General features: G+C 33.8%; 1 protein-coding gene across 1 annotated transcript in view; it reads left to right on the forward strand.

Moving 5' to 3' along the window:
• EML5 (EMAP like 5) overlaps positions 1-19,031 on the forward strand; it is a 206,645-nt gene that overhangs the window by 28,433 nt on the left and 159,181 nt on the right. Inside the window, 4 exon segments of the mRNA XM_051977455.1 lie at positions 1,571-1,706; positions 5,886-6,087; positions 9,148-9,239; positions 9,242-9,284. Of these exon segments, the coding sequence (XP_051833415.1) occupies positions 1,571-1,706; positions 5,886-6,087; positions 9,148-9,239; positions 9,242-9,284 (473 nt within the window).

Below are 19,031 nucleotides of genomic sequence, written 5' to 3' on the forward strand. Positions count from 1 at the left end.
TCAAGTGAAGTTAGATAGTATCTTAGGTTAGTGTTCATTCAGCCTTGCAGATTGAAAAAATTTTATCATTCCTACAATATTAAAAAATATCTATCTTTATAATTTTCACATAATGAATGAATCTGAGCAAAGTGCAAATCAACCCAAGATATAATGTAAAACTCTTAGTAATAATAGTTTCTATATTCAGCTTTAAATCATATAATTTGTACTTTTATTTTTTGCTTATGTTTCTGTCTTTCATCATATGTATGTCTCTTTCTCCACCTTGTCATTCTCCCCCAACCTTCTCTTTTGCCTAACTAGTTATAATATAGGGACAAAACAGGGCCGCTAGGTGGCGCAGTGGATAGAACACCAGTCCTGAAGTCAGGAGGACCTGAGTTCAAATAGGGCCTCCCACACTTAACACTTCCTGGGCAAGTCACTTAAACCCAGTTGCCTCAGCATAAACAAATTACACACACACACACTCTCTCTCTCTCTCTCTCTCTCTCTCTTTCTCTCTCTCTCTCTCTCTCTCTCTCTCTCTCTCTCTCTCTCTCTGACTTTTCTGGGAAAATGCAAAGTTTATTCAGTAAAGAGAGGAGTAATAAATATGGAAAACTAGTGTTAGTATAGTGAGGGGGAAAAATTGGCCTTAGGACAGCCTAGGATTTTGTTTTATTTATACTTATTTGCAAAAGGAAGTGAAATATCATTGGAAAATAATCAAAAGTGAAAATAAAGTGAGCAAGAAAGATAATTGTAAGTTATTAAAATTGACTTGAGGGAGGGAGAAATTCTTAAGGAAAAGATGTAACGTGAAAAGAATACTATTATTTGGCATCAGAAATGTCAAGTAAAGGGTATTGAGTCATTGAAAATGGAATTGAGAAATCAAATAAAAAATTATATCATCTCTGAAATGGCAGGAGAGTTTTAAGAAAGAAATGTCCTAATCACATATCTGATTGTTCAAAAGTTATTAAGTAATTCATATAAGTAAATATATATTTTTCATACTTAATACACACTATTTCTTGGGTTTTTCATAATTGACTCAATTCAAGGAATTGGAAAAGTTAATTTTTGTCTTATCAATTGTTTTTGAAATAATTCCCATAGCTAAAAGACCCATAAAACAATATTTCTAAAAGCTTTCTGCCACTTAATATATTGGATAATTTAAACAAAAATAATTAGTATTTCTGCTATTATAAAATATAATAAAAAGAAAAATTATACTCAGAATTTTCTGACTTATGTAGTGAAAATTTTACACAGGTTGACACCTTCATATTGAAATCTATAGCTTTAGTTGATGAATACACTGAGATTGGGTGATACCACCAATATATGTCCAGGGAACTTGAACTCAGGTTTTTCTATGACATGCTGCTTCTCCCTTTTTCTTATGAAATTATGCCACAATTGTAAGTGTGTGTGTGTGTATGTATGTGTGTGTGTATGTGTGTGTGTATATGTATATATATATATATATATATATATATATATATATATTTTTTTTTTACCTTCACAGTTGAAACAATAAAAAAGTGTTAAGTGATGTTTTCTTTTTCCCCCATAGGCAGGAATTTTCAGTATGAATGCATGTGAGGAAGGCTTTGCTACTGGTGGCAGAGATGGTTGTATTCGTCTCTGGGATTTAACTTTTAAACCAATTACTGTAATTGATCTCAGGGAAACAGACCAGGGATACAAAGGTAAAAAACTGTGAATATGAATGGGTTATAATCAGGTAAACTATTAATGGACTACAAAATTGTATGAGTAAAAATGTGGAGTATAAACTGACATTTTCTTTCATTATAGTTGCAAACTTAATTGATTTCATTTGAGATCAGATTTTTTGCTGTAATGTTTCTAGTTTGATTGTGTTTTGAAAAAGCTATTCTGTGCAAATAATAAAGCTTGTAGAAACTTTATCAGGAATCTACATTTATTAAAACATTTTGTTCCTTGCAAGCAAAGTAATGGATAATCTAAGGTAAACCCATGTCTTGAACATTGGCATATCATGGAACTATAGAAAAAAGCAGTATAGCAATATAGAATGCAATGCTATCAAGTGAACACCTATAAATAAAATAAATATAAATTTTAAAAAGACTGGAGAAATAGTTTTCTTTCAAAATGATTGGACAAAGTGTATTTGAGTCTTTTTTTTAACTTAATCATATTTTTAGAATTGTGTTAAAATTATATTCTTTATATATATTCTTATATATAATGCATATTTTATATATATTATATATAAAATATGTTATATTTTATAGGGTATCAGTTTCATTAAAATTTAGTTCCTTAAACTGTAGTCAGTAATTGGAAATTATTTCCTCTTTTCTAATTTTAAAAACTGTTGCAATAAAAGAATGCTTCTTACTCTTATGTAAATGGAAAAGCAATCAGTAAATAGTTATTGAATTTCTATGCTGTCCAAAGCATTGTGCTAAGTACTCAGTAAAATAATGTGTCTTCAAAGAACTTAGTCTTACTAAAAAGGCAGAACATAAAAATTTATCAAGGGGGAGGTGACAATTTAAGATAAATAACAATTTAGTGCAGGAAATATGAATTTGGCACATGCTTATCAGATGAATGATGTAGTGAGTAGTAAAGGATATTAGAGGAGATTGGAGTGCTCTGCAAAGACTTCATAAACTCTTTTAAGGGTTAATTAGACTAAATAAAGAAAAGAGGGAATGGCATTTAAAGACAGAAACATCATAAATCATTGAAATTTAAGTGTCTCTAATTGATTTCTCAAAGCAGCTAGATGGTGCCTTGGATAAAATGCTGTTGTCAAGTCAAAAAGACCAATTCTCCTCTGAGTTCAAATCTAGTCTCAGACACTAGCTATGTGACCCTAAGTAAGTCACTTAGCCCTGTTTGCCTCAGTTTTCTCATTAGTCAAACGAGCTGGAAGAGAAAATGGCAAACTATTCCATTATCTCTGCCAAGACAACTCCAAATTTTTGGTTATTTATTGAAATCTCCCTTGTCTTTCCCATCACATTGTCCATCTTGAGGTCTTCTGTGAAAATTGAGGCAACTGAATTCTTTCCTTTTCTTTTCATCCCCTAACCTTCTTGGATATTATTATCCCCCTTCTCTTTCTTTCCTCCAATCTCTTGACATAGACTGCAAACTCAGTCTTTTGCAATCTTCTATCTCTTCTTGTCTCCTAGTTCCTTCTCTGCTACCTTGAGACATGCCCCAATATCCTCTATTCTTAAAGAATCCTTACTAGACTTTACCACCTTCTCAAGTTATCATCCTCTTTGTCTTCTCTTTCTCAGCTAAACTCTAAAAAAACTGTTTATACTCATTGCTTGCACTTCTCAATTTTTTTACAGTATGATTTCCATCTTTATCACTTAATTGAAACTGCTATTCTTAAAGTTATCCATCATCCTTTAATTGGCAATAAGACGTCTCTCCTCAGTTGTCATCCTTCTTGACCTACTTGCTGCATTTGACACCATTGACTAATCTCTTTTCCGTGCTTTATCTTTTCTACTACTCCTAATTCTCTTCCTATCCTTCCATCTATTTTTATAATTACTACTTAAGTTGAGGCCTTTATATTCACTCATCTAGATCATTGCAATGGCTTCCTAATTAATTGATCGTCCTTCAAGTCTCCTAATTCCAGTATGTGGTGCAGATTTGACCATGTTTCTGTGTTAATCAGTGAATTCCACTGATTTCCTCCCACCCTGAGAATATGAACTTCATCATTTAGTTCAGAGATTTTTAATCTGAGGTTCATGAACATTTTTAAAAATTTTAATATTTTGATAAATGTATTTCAACATAATTGAATTCCTTTGTAATTTTTTGTTTTGTTTTATCTATTTAAAAACATTATCCTGAGACATTATCCATAGACTTTACCAGTCTGCCAAAAAGATCCATAACATAGATTTAGCTTTGAAAAACTATTCATAATCTGGTCCTAATTTATCTTTCCTTTGTCCTTGTATATTATTCACCCTTCTGTACTTTTTGAGGTAGCCAAATTAGCTTTCTCTCTGCTTTCCATATGCAACAGATATTCTACTATCTCTGTTACCTTTACTCTCTCTTTCTCCCATACCTAGAATTCAATCTCCTTATCTTTTCCTTCTAAAATCTCTCTTTCATTTAAGAGTAGCTCAAGCATGACTTTCCAAACGAAGCCTTTCCTCATACTTACAAATATTAAAGCGTTATTGGAGAACAATTAAAAAAAAATTTAAATGAAAATTTTGACCAAGATCAACTTTTGTGAATTTACCATTAGAACACATTTTTGTATATTTTTATATGCCATATATACCATGTATTATCTATCTGAACTTTTCTTATGTATCCTGGGATGAAAATGCATTCTATCTCTGAATTTTCCTAGTACACTTTAAATCTCTCCAGTAAAATATAAGCTCCTTGAAAACAAAAATTGTTTTTATCTTTTTATTTCTAATGTATTACACTTAAGATGTGCTTTATAACTCTTTCTTGAATTGCTAAAATTCTCCTTTACCCATCACTTCTATTTTACCTTCTTCCTAAATTACCTTGTATTTAACTACAGTATATATTAATTTTCTCTTTATTTCTTATATATATTTTTTTATTCCCTATTCCTGTTTACTGTCAGCTTCTTGTGAGTAGATATTGTTTCATTTATTTCGTATTGCTTGTTTTATTTGTTGTATTTATATCCCAGTTGTATTTGTATCTCAGAACCTAGTACAGTACCTGACATGTAAGTATTTTTAAAATACTTGTTCATTGATTGTGACTAATACCTGTAAATCACTATAAAACTATATCTTATTAAAACAAATTTTACAAATTTAAGATCATTTACTTGGTCTCCATAGATGAAATTCTATATAATTATATTTCATGGTTACTTTCTAACCACATCTTAATACTTATGCAGTTTATTTTTAAAATCTAGGTCAAGATTTGATATTTCACTTTATTAAATTTCACATGATTAGTAATTAATTTAGCAAATTTCATAAAGTGTCCACTCTGAAAGATACTTGAGATTACAGTTTCTATTCCCAGTGTTCACATTGGGGGTTATGGGAAAGGTATTAAAGGAACACAGTATATAAGCAAATAAAAATAAAATAGAAGTGATGGGTAAAGGAGAATTTTAGCAATACATGATATTCTATTTCCTATTGACATGCTTTTACATAGAGATTTTATGTGGAATATTCTCATTGTTTCTGCCTAACAGATCCTTATTCCTTTTAAAACTCAGCTCAAGTGCAATCACTCACATGAAGTCTTTCCTGATCATCCTAGTTGTTTTTTATGCTACCTCCACTCAAATTATATGTGTACATTTACTTTGTCCATATTTTGAATTTATTTGTGTATTCATCTTGTCTTAGTGAATTTAAACTCCTTGAGAACGGAAATTTTCATTTTTGTCTTTGTTTTCCCAGCATATAGCACAATGCCTAGTAAAATAAACATTATGTGTTTGATTTTTAAAATTGAATTGAGATGAATATTTTCCTAACTATTGTGCTGTAAAGTTATTCATTCCTTTTTTTACCATCAGGACTATTCATCCTTTGTGCCTTTTCATTTAGCTGTCAGAAGGAAAAATTACTTAATAAAATGATTTATCCCAGTTGTAAATGATAGTAGTTTAATTTGTTTCCTTTTCCAGGGGTCTTTGCATTATAAGAGAAGATGCTTAAAAAGGTAAAATTTTAACCCAAAGAAATAAATCTGTTATTAAAAATTCAGATAGAATAACGTATCCTTGGTTGGTAGGGAGAATAGATTTTCCTGTTGGATTTCAAATCATTTTATATAGGCAATTCCCTACTCCACCTATATATTATGACATTTATTTTATTTTTCACTAGGTTTGTCTGTCAGGAGTGTTTGTTGGCGTGGAGATCATATCCTAGTTGGAACACAAGATAGTGAAATTTTTGAAATTGTGGTGCATGAACGAAATAAGCCTTTCCTCATTATGCAGGGACACTGTGAAGGTGAACTTTGGGCCTTGGCAGTGCACCCAACTAAGCCTCTGGCTATGACTGGAAGTGATGATCGCTCAGTCAGGTAAACAAATTATAAATTATTTGTACAGTTATCTTTTGTTTAGTTTTTGTGAATTTACATAAAATTCCAACCTTTACTGAGTTATGTCAATGATTTATATTTGACATATATACATATACTGATAAAAAATGGACAATTTTGAAAAATATGGTTTATAAGTGGTAGGCTCTTTCTTATTGTGAACATTAAAGAGAGCACAAACAAGGGTCAAATAAGATGAGTAAGCATGGCTGGAGTGTTATCAACACTGTTGGAGTGGAAGCTTCTAAATCACTAAGGGCATAGATCCACTTTAATATTTGAGCATTGAATAGTAATTAATAGTAATAAGCATATAAACATAATCTGATTGAGTCAGTAATAGTCCTGTGAAATCACCCTCTGGTTATGGCAATAAATGTAGTTATCTCCTAATATTTGCATATAAATTATATCTCTACATTCACTGCTAATTTGAGATTTGGATTTGATTGAACATGTCTCTGAGTGAGGAGTTTTACTTTGGAACATTGACTGGGGTAGGAGAGGAGCACTCTGGGAGATTGAGAGCCAGAAGCCCTCTCTCGGAGGCAAGACAGATTCAACTTGGAGCTGAATTGGAGGCTGAAGAAAGCAGAGGCAGAAGCAAAGGACAAATTGTAACAATATTGTTACATGAGACTTCTACCTTGTTTAATATTTTTGTCTATTTCATTAGTTTTAATTACCCTGTGTCCCCTATTTTTAAGCTTTCTAGGTTGGAAAAATTTGCAGGAAAAAAACTATGCTGAGATTTTGTTGCTGATTATATCTCCAATTTCAAGTTTTTTAAAGAACAAGCTTAAGGTTTAGGGTACTCATTTACTGAAGTGTCATGGGTCAAAAAAGGCAATTTGAATTAAAAACTAAGGTTGGGAGGCAGATCCTAGAAAGGTGGCTTAATTAATTAATGGCTATCCAATGCAACTGCACTTCACTGGACATGCCTTTATTTATATCCACCATTATCTGTGCTTCCTGAAAAGTGGAGGGCACAGGGTCTAAGTAAAAAAAAATTGAGTTTGTTTGCATACTTAAAAGAAATAATAGATAAATAAATAAAAAAAAGACAGTCATTCTATAGGGGGAAAAAAAGAAAAAAAACATCAAGACTTAGGTAATTTTCCCCTTTCTTCTTATTTTAACCACCTAGAAAGACAAAAGATGCACTATAAGAGACAAAGGAAAAGCCTTTATTCTTTTCTTCCTAGAGTCAGCTCCTCAATTCGGTGTCTACACTTTCACAACTTTTTCTAACCTGTCCAAATTTCTTGCAACTTTTCTTTGCCCTTAGGTTGTTGATTGATGTTTTAATTCTTTTCAAGTCTTGTCTCTGTCATGTGGATTTCTGTGATTCTGTATTTGTTATAGAAAAAAGCATAGCGTTAAGTACTAATAGTCATGGTTTACATTCTTCTTATCTGCCAGTATGTTGCTGCTCCCTTTGTTCCTCCTCCCTGTTGGAATCTTTACAAATTGTTAAGTCATTAGAGTTGAGATGTTTTGGGCCAGAACCTGAAACAAGGTACTAAGTAGAACTAATTGATGCAATGCTTGTGCTTATACCTTTATTCACTGGAATTCACAAGTATGGGAGATTCACAAAAAAATCACACTTGAAACTCTTAGGGCCAGAGAGCACTATGGGAGAAGACCCATAATCCCTCTCTCTCGCATCCCACAATCCCTCTCTCTTGTAGGAGCATAAATAGAGCTTCAATGGGCCAGTCAAGGAAGTTTTTCAGCATGAAGAAGCTACGAGTCGAGAGTTCAGCTGAATTTAGATTGAGAGGGGAGCATCAAGTGAGTTCAGCCAGAAGCCTTCTCTGAGTGAGGAGTTTTACTTTGGAACATTGACTGGGGTAGGAGAGGAGCACTCTGGGAGATTGAGAGCCAGAAGCCCTCTCTCGGAGGCAAGACAGATTCAACTTGGAGCTGAATTGGAGGCTGAAGAAAGCAGAGGCAGAAGCAAAGGACAAAGCTGCAAGAGCTCTTAGAACCAAGCAGAGAGACAGGCCTCTAAGAAAACCTAACCGGGCTATATTGGAGGCAATAAAAAATCTGAACTTTTAACACCTGGCTGCATTTTGGGTGATTATTACTTTCAACTGAAACTAAGGCTGCCTCCAGAAAACCTCCCCTGAGAAACCTGCTTTCTCCCAGAGAGAACCATCTTATATTGTATTAAAGAAGAAAAACACCACAACTCCCTAATCTTAAATCCCATGTTCAAAAATGGGAACTATCTCCACTCTGGGAGTATGTCAGATAATACACAATGAGCCTATTAAACAAGCTCAATGAAGAAAAACCATCTCCTGGTCATTGACCCGGCTGGTTTAAACAAGTTTTTAGCCTGGGCCCCCTTTATCAGGAACTTTGCAGTTAGGCTTGTTTTTAATTTCTGAAAGCTTGATTGGTCTGTGGTATTATCTTCTACTACCTTGAAACTGCAACATCTTGTGAAAACCTAACTATCAAGAGTCATGATATTAAAAAAAAAGAAAGAAAGAAATCATTGAAAATTATTTAACGAATTTTCATCACTTGTATGTTTGCATAAAACATCAGACACTATTGTTCAATATTCCCATGTTGCCTTAGACTATTAAATCTAGCCAAATATATATTAAACTGTCAATATGTAGTACAGAAAAAGTTTGTGGTCATGTATCAGTCTTAAATTATACTTTCGTGAGATGGCACCATTATATATGTGAGCTTTAAATATAAAAATTTCAGTTAAAATAGAAAATTTCAACTTACTAATTTAATATAGTTAGGACCAAGTCAGTGTGGTAATGTTATTATAAAGGAACTGATTGCATACTTATCAGTTGTTTTAAATATGCTTCTAGCAGAGGAAGAGTTTATGACTTTACAAATCTTATTTTTAAAAAGATTGCATTGCTAAATAATATAGTTATTTGTAAAATGTTATATTAATTTCTTTATTTAAATGATATCAAATTATTGTCCTTTATTGAAGATTTAATACTTTTTTAGATGTTTGTATTTTAGTTAATTGAATATTTCTTGTAGGATATGGAGCCTGATAGATCATGCATTAATAGCAAGATGTAATATGGAGGAGCCAATTCGTTGTGCAGCTGTTAGTATAGATGGAATTCATCTTGCCTTGGAATGAAGGATGGTTCTTTGACTGTACTTCGAGTAAGGTATGTCACTAAAGTAGATAATTATATAAAATTTTCTAACAGTTATTCTTTTTTGTGTTTATATTGGTAAAGTAAAACATTGTATGATAGTACTGATTTTCACTCAGCCAGTTTCTCTACCCTGGAAAAGAAAAGCAAACTTTTGTATTATAAACTCAGGAAGGATGTTTGGCATTCCTATATGACTATGTGTATGTTTTATATGCTAATTAGGTTTATGCTTTCTGTTTAACTTAACCACTGGTGTTTGCATGTTTCTCTTATTGGTCATTTATATATAATAGAATATTACAGATAGTCAGAAAGTGGTTATATCTAACAATATTTCATTTAGCTTGTTTAAATTTTTATGTTCTCTGACCAGACACATTTCTACCCAGTGAAGCTAAGCTCATGTTTATAATTTCATGTTTATAGTTTCAAACACATATATTGTTTGTTGCTACTTCTATAATTTCACTGAAAATTTAACCAGAGCTATTTGTTGGCCTGATATATGCTTGCCATTTGTATAAGATGCTAAAGAACAGATTTTGGAAGAATGGTCATAGTATGCCAGGACAACTAGATCATAAAATTAACTAAGTCATTTACTTAACTTCTGTTTGCCTTAATCAGCTCCAGTATCTTTTTTTAAAAATAAAATATTTCTTTATTTGAATAAGATTAATGTCTTTTCTTGAATTCTAGCTAGCACCAAGTAACAGTCAGAAAACAAAATAACTTGAGAAATAGTATCCAGTTGACAGTTGCTTCTATATCTCTGTCAAGAAAACCCAATGGACAGTATGGTCCATAGGAATTAATTAGCTATACTAGCTATCTCAGTGGGTTGTTGTGATCAAATGAAAAAATAAATATGAAGTGCTTTGTAACTTCTATTTAAATATAAATTATCATTATTTCACTATTATTTTATTCATAGATCTCAAAATTTTTATATTATTCTGCCTTTTGCTTATGAGTCCCATAAGTTGATTACTTATAATAAGCAGTATTTCCTTTTATTTATCTTGTCTTAACCCATAACTCTTCAAGCAAGTACCTCAAGTAAGAGAAGGAATATAATATCCCATTTTGTCTGATGTTTATTGATTTCTAAAAAAAAAAAAATGAGTTGGTGAAACAAAATCCAGCCTTAGGCCTGTTCTTTAATGTCTTCTACACGTTTATACATTATCTAAGATCCTTCAAGGCATATGATCCAAAGACTTGTTTACTCTGTTTACTGATCTGCTGAGTTTTGATGTTAAGTAAGGTTTAAAATAGTGAGAAATATTTATGGTGTATGCTACTGTCATGAAAAAGATTCTCTTGCAGTCTCCATGACAGAACAAGGTGCTAGTGTGAACAAAAAATTTTCCAAATGCCACTTTTCACAGGTGACATTGTTCTAATTATATCAAGTCCCAGAACACTATAATACATCTCTATTGAAATCCAATGCATTGTGATATTGGTGTAAAACCATCTTCACTTAAAAAAATAAGTAAATGATGTGCTATGACATGCAGCCAGATAGGTAGCCATTCAAAGTAATTCAATAACATTTTCAAAGACATATGTACATAACACTTTTTTGCTATACCTTAAATTTCAATACAGACTTACCTGATCATAGCTGCTTCTTGCTTTCTCTCTGCTTTCTATGTAGAGCTGGAGTCATAGAGTATAGTGTTCTTTAACTAATCTTTGTGGGAATGGATACAGAATGGCTAGCAAAATCATAGAATGGAACATAACCAATCATATGATTCCAGGGAAGGAGAAAAGAGGCATGAAAGAGGGAAGACCTAAAAAATGTAAGACATTCCATAATGAATCTGACCAGTGGTCTTTCCAGACTTCGTATATCTGTGTAACATACATATGTGTAAAAACACTAAAGTCTTCTAGTATTTCATTGTGGTGTAGTGGTGTCTTGGATTCTTGAAGATTATGACAGTGAAACCTAAATTTTAAACAGCTTTATTAAGGTGTAAAGGCTTCAAATTGTGGCCCTGTGGTGAATGATACATCTCTTATTTGATGATCAGATTAGATAAATAACTGGATGAGTCAAGCATTAGCTAAATGTAGGATAGAAAATTGCAAGTAAAAAAGACAAACTATTCTCTTTTTAAATTGCTTTTTATTTTTAATATATGCAAAGATAGTTTTCAACATTCACCCTTGCAAAACCTTGTGTTGCAAATTTTTCTTCCTCCTCCATGGACAGCAAGTAATTCCATATATGTTAAACATGAGCAATTCTTCTACACATTTTTCCACATTTATTATGCTGCACAAGAAAAGTCAGATAAAAAAGAAAAAAATGAGAGAAAACAAAAAGCAAGCAAACAGCATTATAAAAGATTGAAGATACTGTGTTGTGAAATACACATGGTTCCCACGGTCTTCTCTCTGGATGCAGATGGCTCTCCATCACAAGTCTATTGGAATTGGCCTGAATAATCTCACTGTTGAAAAGAGCCATGTCCAGTACAGTTAATCATCATGTAATCTTGTGGTTCTTTTGATTCTACTCACTTCACTCAGCATCAGTTCATATAAGTCTCTCCCGGTCTCTCTGAAATCATCTTGCTGATCATTTCTTACAGAACAATAATATTCCATAATATTCATAAACCACAACTTGTTCAACCATTCTCCAACTGATGGGCATCCATTCAGTTTCCAGTTTCTAGCCACTACAAAAAGGGCTGCCACAAACATTTTTGCACATACAGGTCCTTTTCCTTCTTTAAGATCTCTTTGGAACACAGGCCCAGTAGAAACACTACTGGGTCAAAAGGGATACACTGTTTGATAACCCTTTGAGGATAGTTCCAAATTGCTCTTCAGAATTTTTGAATCAATTCACAACTCTACCAACAATGTATCAGTGTCCCAGTTTTCCTGCATCCTCTCCAACATTTGTCATTATCTTTTCCTGTCATCTTAGCCAGTCTGAGAGGTGTGTAGTGGTACCTCAGAGTTATCTTAATTTCCTTTCTCTGAACAGTAGTGTATTAGAGCCTTTTATATTATAGATGGTTTTAATTTCTTCAAGACAAACTATTCTCAAGGAGCACATATTTTTAATGGGGGAGGATAACACACAAAAGAGATCTAGAAGGCAGGTATAGGGTAGAGAGTAGGGAACTATATTGGAGAAGATGGCAAATCTAGAGAATTATGAGTGTAATCTATAGAAAAGTATATATGCATGGCCTGACCATTCCATCAGATGGTGATGCCAGGCAGGAACAATTAGAGGAGATGACTGCAGGAATAGTGGCATCACTAAGATAAGAAGGCTGCTGCAGAGGAGTTAAAAAAAAAAAAAATCCAGGAAATCAAACATGGAAGCAGGAGAAAAATCAGCATGAATATGACTGAGCTCCTGGAGATCATCATCCAAACTCTATTGTCCATTCTTCATGACCTGATTTCTCATTACCATCCTTTTCAACCCCTCTACCCCAAAGTTTTGACCAAATATTACCAATTCTTCCACTGTGCCATTTCCCTTTCTTTAATCTGCTTCTCTCCCACTCATGGTTAGCTCTTTCCCTGATGACAGTTTCTCTGGCCATTCTTCTAGTACTAAGTATTCTTTCACTCATTCTCTTTGGCTCATGCTGCATACTGTGCTTTAGGCTTTCCCCTTCTATCATTTCTCTTCTTTTGAAGTTCAAGCTATTCATAGCCAGTCAGAATTCTAGTAGCCATTTTTTTTACAGACCTGTAAGTCATTCCCTTTCCTTCTGCAGCAAATTTGATACCTGGCTTACAATTTCTTTCTCTTCCTCATTAAGAACTCATTAAGTGTTAAACTTGCCCTCACAATAGGAATCTTCAACATTCATATCAATCCCCCCCACAACATCCTAACCATTCATTTCCTCAACCTCCTCACCTGCTACAAATTATTCCTCCACTGACTTAAAACCACACTTGAAATTAGTCATACAGTTGATCTTGCTATTACCCACTAATATACCATCTCCATCTTCAAGAGTTCAAGAAATTCCTTAATCCAGCCATAATCCATTGGTTTTTTTTTAACCTTTCTTTCTGTCTTCTCTTATATAACCTTATTCTTCAGTCACATTGTGACCCCCAATCTCTTTAACTATCACATCTTTCCCAGGATCTCTTCTCTATATTGGCCACTCTTTTCTTTTCTCCTAATTCAACTCCATACTGTCCTCTTCTCTTGAATCCTTAATGTCCTTATTATTTGACTGATTATACCCAGCTAAGCCTCAATGATTACACCCACCATCCACTCCTACACATATGCTGCTGAATTAAAATGGAGAAAATCACATAATTATTCTAACTAGTTTCATTGCAAACTTCACTAACCTTCAACTGCTGTTGGGTACTACTACCATATGTCTTTTATCAACACACTGTCTCACTATCCAATACAGCTCTTCTAAACCTTTTCATCTCTTTTCGAATATCTCATAACTCCCCTTTCCCTTATGCCTTACAATCTGGCTTCCAGTCTTCTTGTTCTGTTGAAATGACTTTCTTCAAAGTTATTAATAATCTCTTAGTTAATAAAGCCAGTATTTTTTTCAATTCTCATTTTCCTTGACCTCTCTGTAGCTTTTCATGCTGTTAATGATGCTCTCCTCCTTGGTACTCTCTTCTCTATAGGTTTTTGGGATAACACTAGCTACAAGTTCTCCTTCCACCTCTCTTGACTGTTCTTCTGTCTCTTTTGTTGAATTTTCCTCCTGATTACTTTTTTTATACATGGGTGTACCTCAGAGTCCTATCTTAAGCCTCTTACATTTTTCCTCTGCTTCACTTGATGATCTCATCAGTTCCTATGGATTTAATACTCTTGAACTATTTTCTGTGCTGACTTCTAGTCTCACATCTCCACCTGCCTTACAGATGTCTCCTGGACATCTAGTTCAAGGTATCTGAAACTTACCCTGAACAGAACTCGTTATCTTTAATCCTGAGTTCTCCTTCCATCTTATTGTAGAGGGCAGCACCATCTTTCCAGTCCCCTAGATTCACAAGTTAGGAATTTTCCTAGATTCCTCACTAAATCTCTATCTCTAACCTCATCCAAGTTATTGCCAAGGCCTGCCAATTTCACCTTTTGGACATCCCTTGAATGTACCTCTTTATCTCTTCTCACAGGGCCACTATTTTAGTGGCTTTCCTTTCTTCATTCCTTGATTATTATACAAGTCTGTGGGTGAGTCTGCCTGCCCCAACTCTCTCCTCACTCTAATTCATCCTCATTTAACTACTACAGTGATCAGATCATTCTAATTTTCACTGATTGGCCAGTTAAATAGGTCCCTGCCCTAGCCCCAGTTGCTCATTGTTTCCATTTTGATGGCTCAGAATGAGTGTAAATAGCACTTGTTTCTGTTCTGCTCAGAAATTCTGAAGATCTTCCCCATCAAGATTGATTCATTTTATAAGGGCAAACTCATCTTTTGCCTCAGTTCCTACGTAGTCTTTAATTATATAGCATGGGTGTTGCCTTACATAAACAGACCTGGAAAGATTGCCATGGTCTCTCCCTGCAACCATTGGGGCAATCACCAGTTGTCTTGATATATGGTTTGCCACTGGACTTCAGATGACTGGAGGAGAGAGTGAATCTGACTTTGCACATCTTTGTGTCACTCAAATACAGGCCACTTGCAATTCAAGACATTACCCTTCTGATGTCATTCCTTTTTTAAAACAAAGGACAAAACAACAACAACAAAGTGATTTTTCTGAAGCACAGGTCCAATTCTCAGAACAAACTATGGTTTGCCTTCAGGAGCAAAACCAAAAAGCTGTTTGCCATTCAAAGTCCTTTATAACCACTCCCTATTGTCTTTGCAGACTTCTTACACTTTACCACTGAACATAAGCTCTTCATCTAGTGACAGTGGCCTTCTAGTTGTTCCACACACAATTTGTTCCATCTCTCAGCTCTGAGTATTCTCTTTGGCTGTCTTGCATGCCTGGAACGCTTTTCCTCTTTCACCTCCCTGTTCACCTCCTGACTTCTTTTATTTTCCATCTAAAATTTCATCCTTTACAGAATGTCTTTCCATATAACTCCTCTTAATTCCTCTGTTAATTAATAATTATTAATTATTTCCTCTGATAATAATTAATAATTATTATCTGTTAATTACATCTTGTGTGTAGCTTATTACATATATATTTATTAGCCTGTGATCTTCCTCATTAAATTGTTAGCTTCTTAAAGTTTTTTTTTTTTTGCTCAGATACTTCTTGATTATGGTTGTCTTGTGCAGACAAAGAGCTATAGAAAGAGAAGCTTCTCTGAGTGAGAGGTTCACTTGTGAGAAAATAGAAAAGATGAAATATGTAGAGGTCAATCAGCTGATTGGTTTCCAAATGATAATTTTTTTTGTCCCTAGAAATTCTTGAAGCTTCTTTTAAGTTACGCATGAGTTTAGATCTGCATCAATAGAGGACATGATGATCAACAAATGTATGTTAAGATAGTTGTATTAGTACAGAGAATACCCACACTTAATCACATCCTGGACTTACTAAAATATGGAAGAATTATAAAACAAAACAAAACATAGTCCTTGCCCCCAGGGAATTAACCACCTAGCAGAAAAATTAAGTCGTCAAGAACTACAATGTAGATCATGTTTAGAGCCTATTTCAGAAGTTTACATTTGCTTTGTGTTTGTTAAAGGATATAGATATCAATTCTCCCAAGATTGAGGAGAAAATATAAGGTGACGGTGTTATTTGTTTTCTTAAAAGATAAACTTATCCAGGAACTTGATTAAAAAATGTTCAGTATTGAGAGATTTGCACTACTAGTATAAAATATATGTATAAGATGAATATTATATTATATTTTTATGTTCTGATGTTTAAAGATAAAAGCAATAGTGAGTCATGAAGGATGACTAAGCAAATAAAATATCTTATGATTAATAGGGAATAACGTGCATAAAGAGCAGCTAAGTGGTACAATGGGTAGATTGCTAGTTCTGAAGTTCAGGAAGTATTTGCCTTGGTTTCTCATTTGTAAAATGAGCTGGAGAAGGAAATGGCAAACCAATTCAGTATTTCTGCCAAGAAAACCCCAGATGGAGTCATGATTCCAGACACGACTGAACAAACCACAACCTGCTTAAAGAGTTAATTCCAGTAGTTCTTAGCAATATGGAGAATACCTTCTCAATAGCAGGTACTGAAGGCCATGAAGATTGTAATTAAGAGCTTTAAACTTTAAAGAGCTATTTAAAAATCACTATAACTAATACAGCATAACTAATATGTTAAATATGAATATGACATGTAGTGTTGTCTTTCTAGCATTGCAAAGTATAGAGATGCAAATTCCACACTAATCTTGGCGTATTTCATTAACAACTTGGAGATCAGAAAAGACCTCATATTGAAGGTGACATTAAAGCTGGATTTTGAAGGAAATTAGGGCTTCTAAAAAGTGAAGGTGAAGAGAGAATGCATTTTAGGTATGAGGGACAGTCCGTGTAAAGGAGATTGGACTGTCATATGAAAAACAGCAAGAAAACCAATTTGGCTGGTAGATTGGGATGGGATTGGGTTGTGGAGGGTGCTGAAAACCAAATAACAGCTTACACTTGATCCTAGAATCTATAGGAAGCCATTATATTTTGAGTTGGGAAATGATGTGCTCAGACCTGTGCAGGAAAAAGACTTATGGCATGGAGATGAGTTATGATGAAGGCTATTTCAAAGATCCTGGTTGAAGATGATCAATAGTTGAAGTAGGATGTGAAGCAGAAAAAAAGATATATGTGAGAGATGTTTGCAAAGTAGAAACAAAATGTTGATAATTGATTGAATATGTGAGTTGAGGGAAAGTTTGACCTAGGTGACTTTTAAGAGAGTTGTGACCTTAACAAAAATAGGGAAGTTCAGAAGGAGGAGGGGATTTAAGAGCCTTGGAGTTATAACTATAATGAACCAACAGGAATCTGAACAGTGATCAGACAGAGTGAAAATTCAGAGAGAAAAGTGGTCAGCAGTGTCAGATTTTGTTGAGAGGTGGGGAAAAGATGAGGACTGAGAAAAGGCCATCACATCTGACAATTAAGAGATTATTGGTAACTTTTTATTTTGGCCAGCAAAGTTTCTTACTTTATTTCTTTCTCTCTGCCTTCTTGCTCCACTTCCCAAGACAACAAGCAATCTGATATAGGTAATACACATAGAGTCATTTTAAACATATTTCCATATTAGTCATGTTGTAAAAGAAAAAAAAAGGAAAAAACCGAGGAAGAAAAAACACAGAAAGGTAAAAATACATATTTCAATCCATATTCAATTTCCATAATTCTCTCTCTGTAGATGTGGATGGTATTTTCTATCCCAAGTCTATTGGAATTTTCTTGGATTAGTTTATGGCTGAGAAAGACTAAGTTTGTCACAATCTTGCTGTTACTGTGTTCAATGTCCTCCTAGTCCTGCTTACTTCATTCAGCATCAATTCATATAAATCTTTCCAGGCCTCTCTGAAATCAATCTGCTCATCCTTTATAGAACAATCATATTCCATTACATTCATATTTTACAACTTATTCAGCCATTCCCCAGTTGATGGGTATCCACTCAATTTCCAGTTCCTTGCTGCCATGAAAAGAGTGGCTACAAACATTTTTTCACATGTGGGTTCTTTCCCCTGTTTTCTCATCTCTTTGGGATTCAAACCCAATAGTGGCGCTGCTGGATCAAAGAGTATGCTTGATTTTATAGCCCTCTGGACATAGTTTCAAATTGTTCTTCAGAATGGTTGAATTGGTTCACAACTCTGTTAATAACTTTGGAGAGAGCAATTTCAATGAAACAATAAGATTGCAAGTTGTGTTGCAAAAAATTAAGAAGTGAGAAGGGAGAGGAAGTAGGATCAATAAAGTTATGATGAATAAATGGGTTAATAATAAAAATAGTAAAAATAAAAGCTAATGACATTAGGAGATGTAAGTTTAGTGAGGATTTTTAAAGATAGGAAAAATAGGTGTGTTCCAGAGGTCCTCAAACTATGGCCCGCGGGCCAGATGTAACAGCTGAGGATGATTATCCCCTTTACCCAGGGCTATGAAGTTTCTTTCTTTAAAGGCTCACAAAACAAAGGTTTTGTTTTTACTATACTCCGGCCCTCCAATAGTCAGAGGGACAGTGAACTGGCCCCCTATTTAAAAAGTTTGAAGACCCCTGTGGTAGACAGTAGAGAAGTAAGTAATAGCTATGGACATTAAAATTTATTAAGGTAGTGATAGATAATTGTAAGGAACAGTCAACTGGGAAAGACAACTGGTTGAGATCAAGGTAAAAATAGAAAAAAGGTCACACATTTCATTAGAAAGTAGAAAAAAGAAGAGAATGAGAGGACAATATAAGTGATGACGTTTCTGTCCTGTCATAATTTTTATTATTTTAAGTAGAGTTGTTGTATTTACTGACTAAAGTATCCTAATCATTTTAGGAGTAGGATTCTTTTGTAGCAACTTTTACCAGTCTTTTTCTTCAATTATTTTAATTCTGTCTCTGAACCTGTTTTCATTTATTCATTTCAACTAATGTTAATGAGATGATAGATTAATGGTAATGATAGGGAGGATAGGGAGATATTCAAAGATAAGATATAGTCTTTATAGTCTTGTGAGCATGGTAAAATATAAATATAGAGAAATGTGAGATGAATAAGAGAATAAAATACTCATGAGATTGGATTCTAGCCAGGGAAGTCAT

Source organism: Antechinus flavipes, chromosome 2 (genome assembly GCF_016432865.1).
Source record: "Antechinus flavipes isolate AdamAnt ecotype Samford, QLD, Australia chromosome 2, AdamAnt_v2, whole genome shotgun sequence".
NCBI lineage: Eukaryota > Metazoa > Chordata > Mammalia > Dasyuromorphia > Dasyuridae > Antechinus > Antechinus flavipes.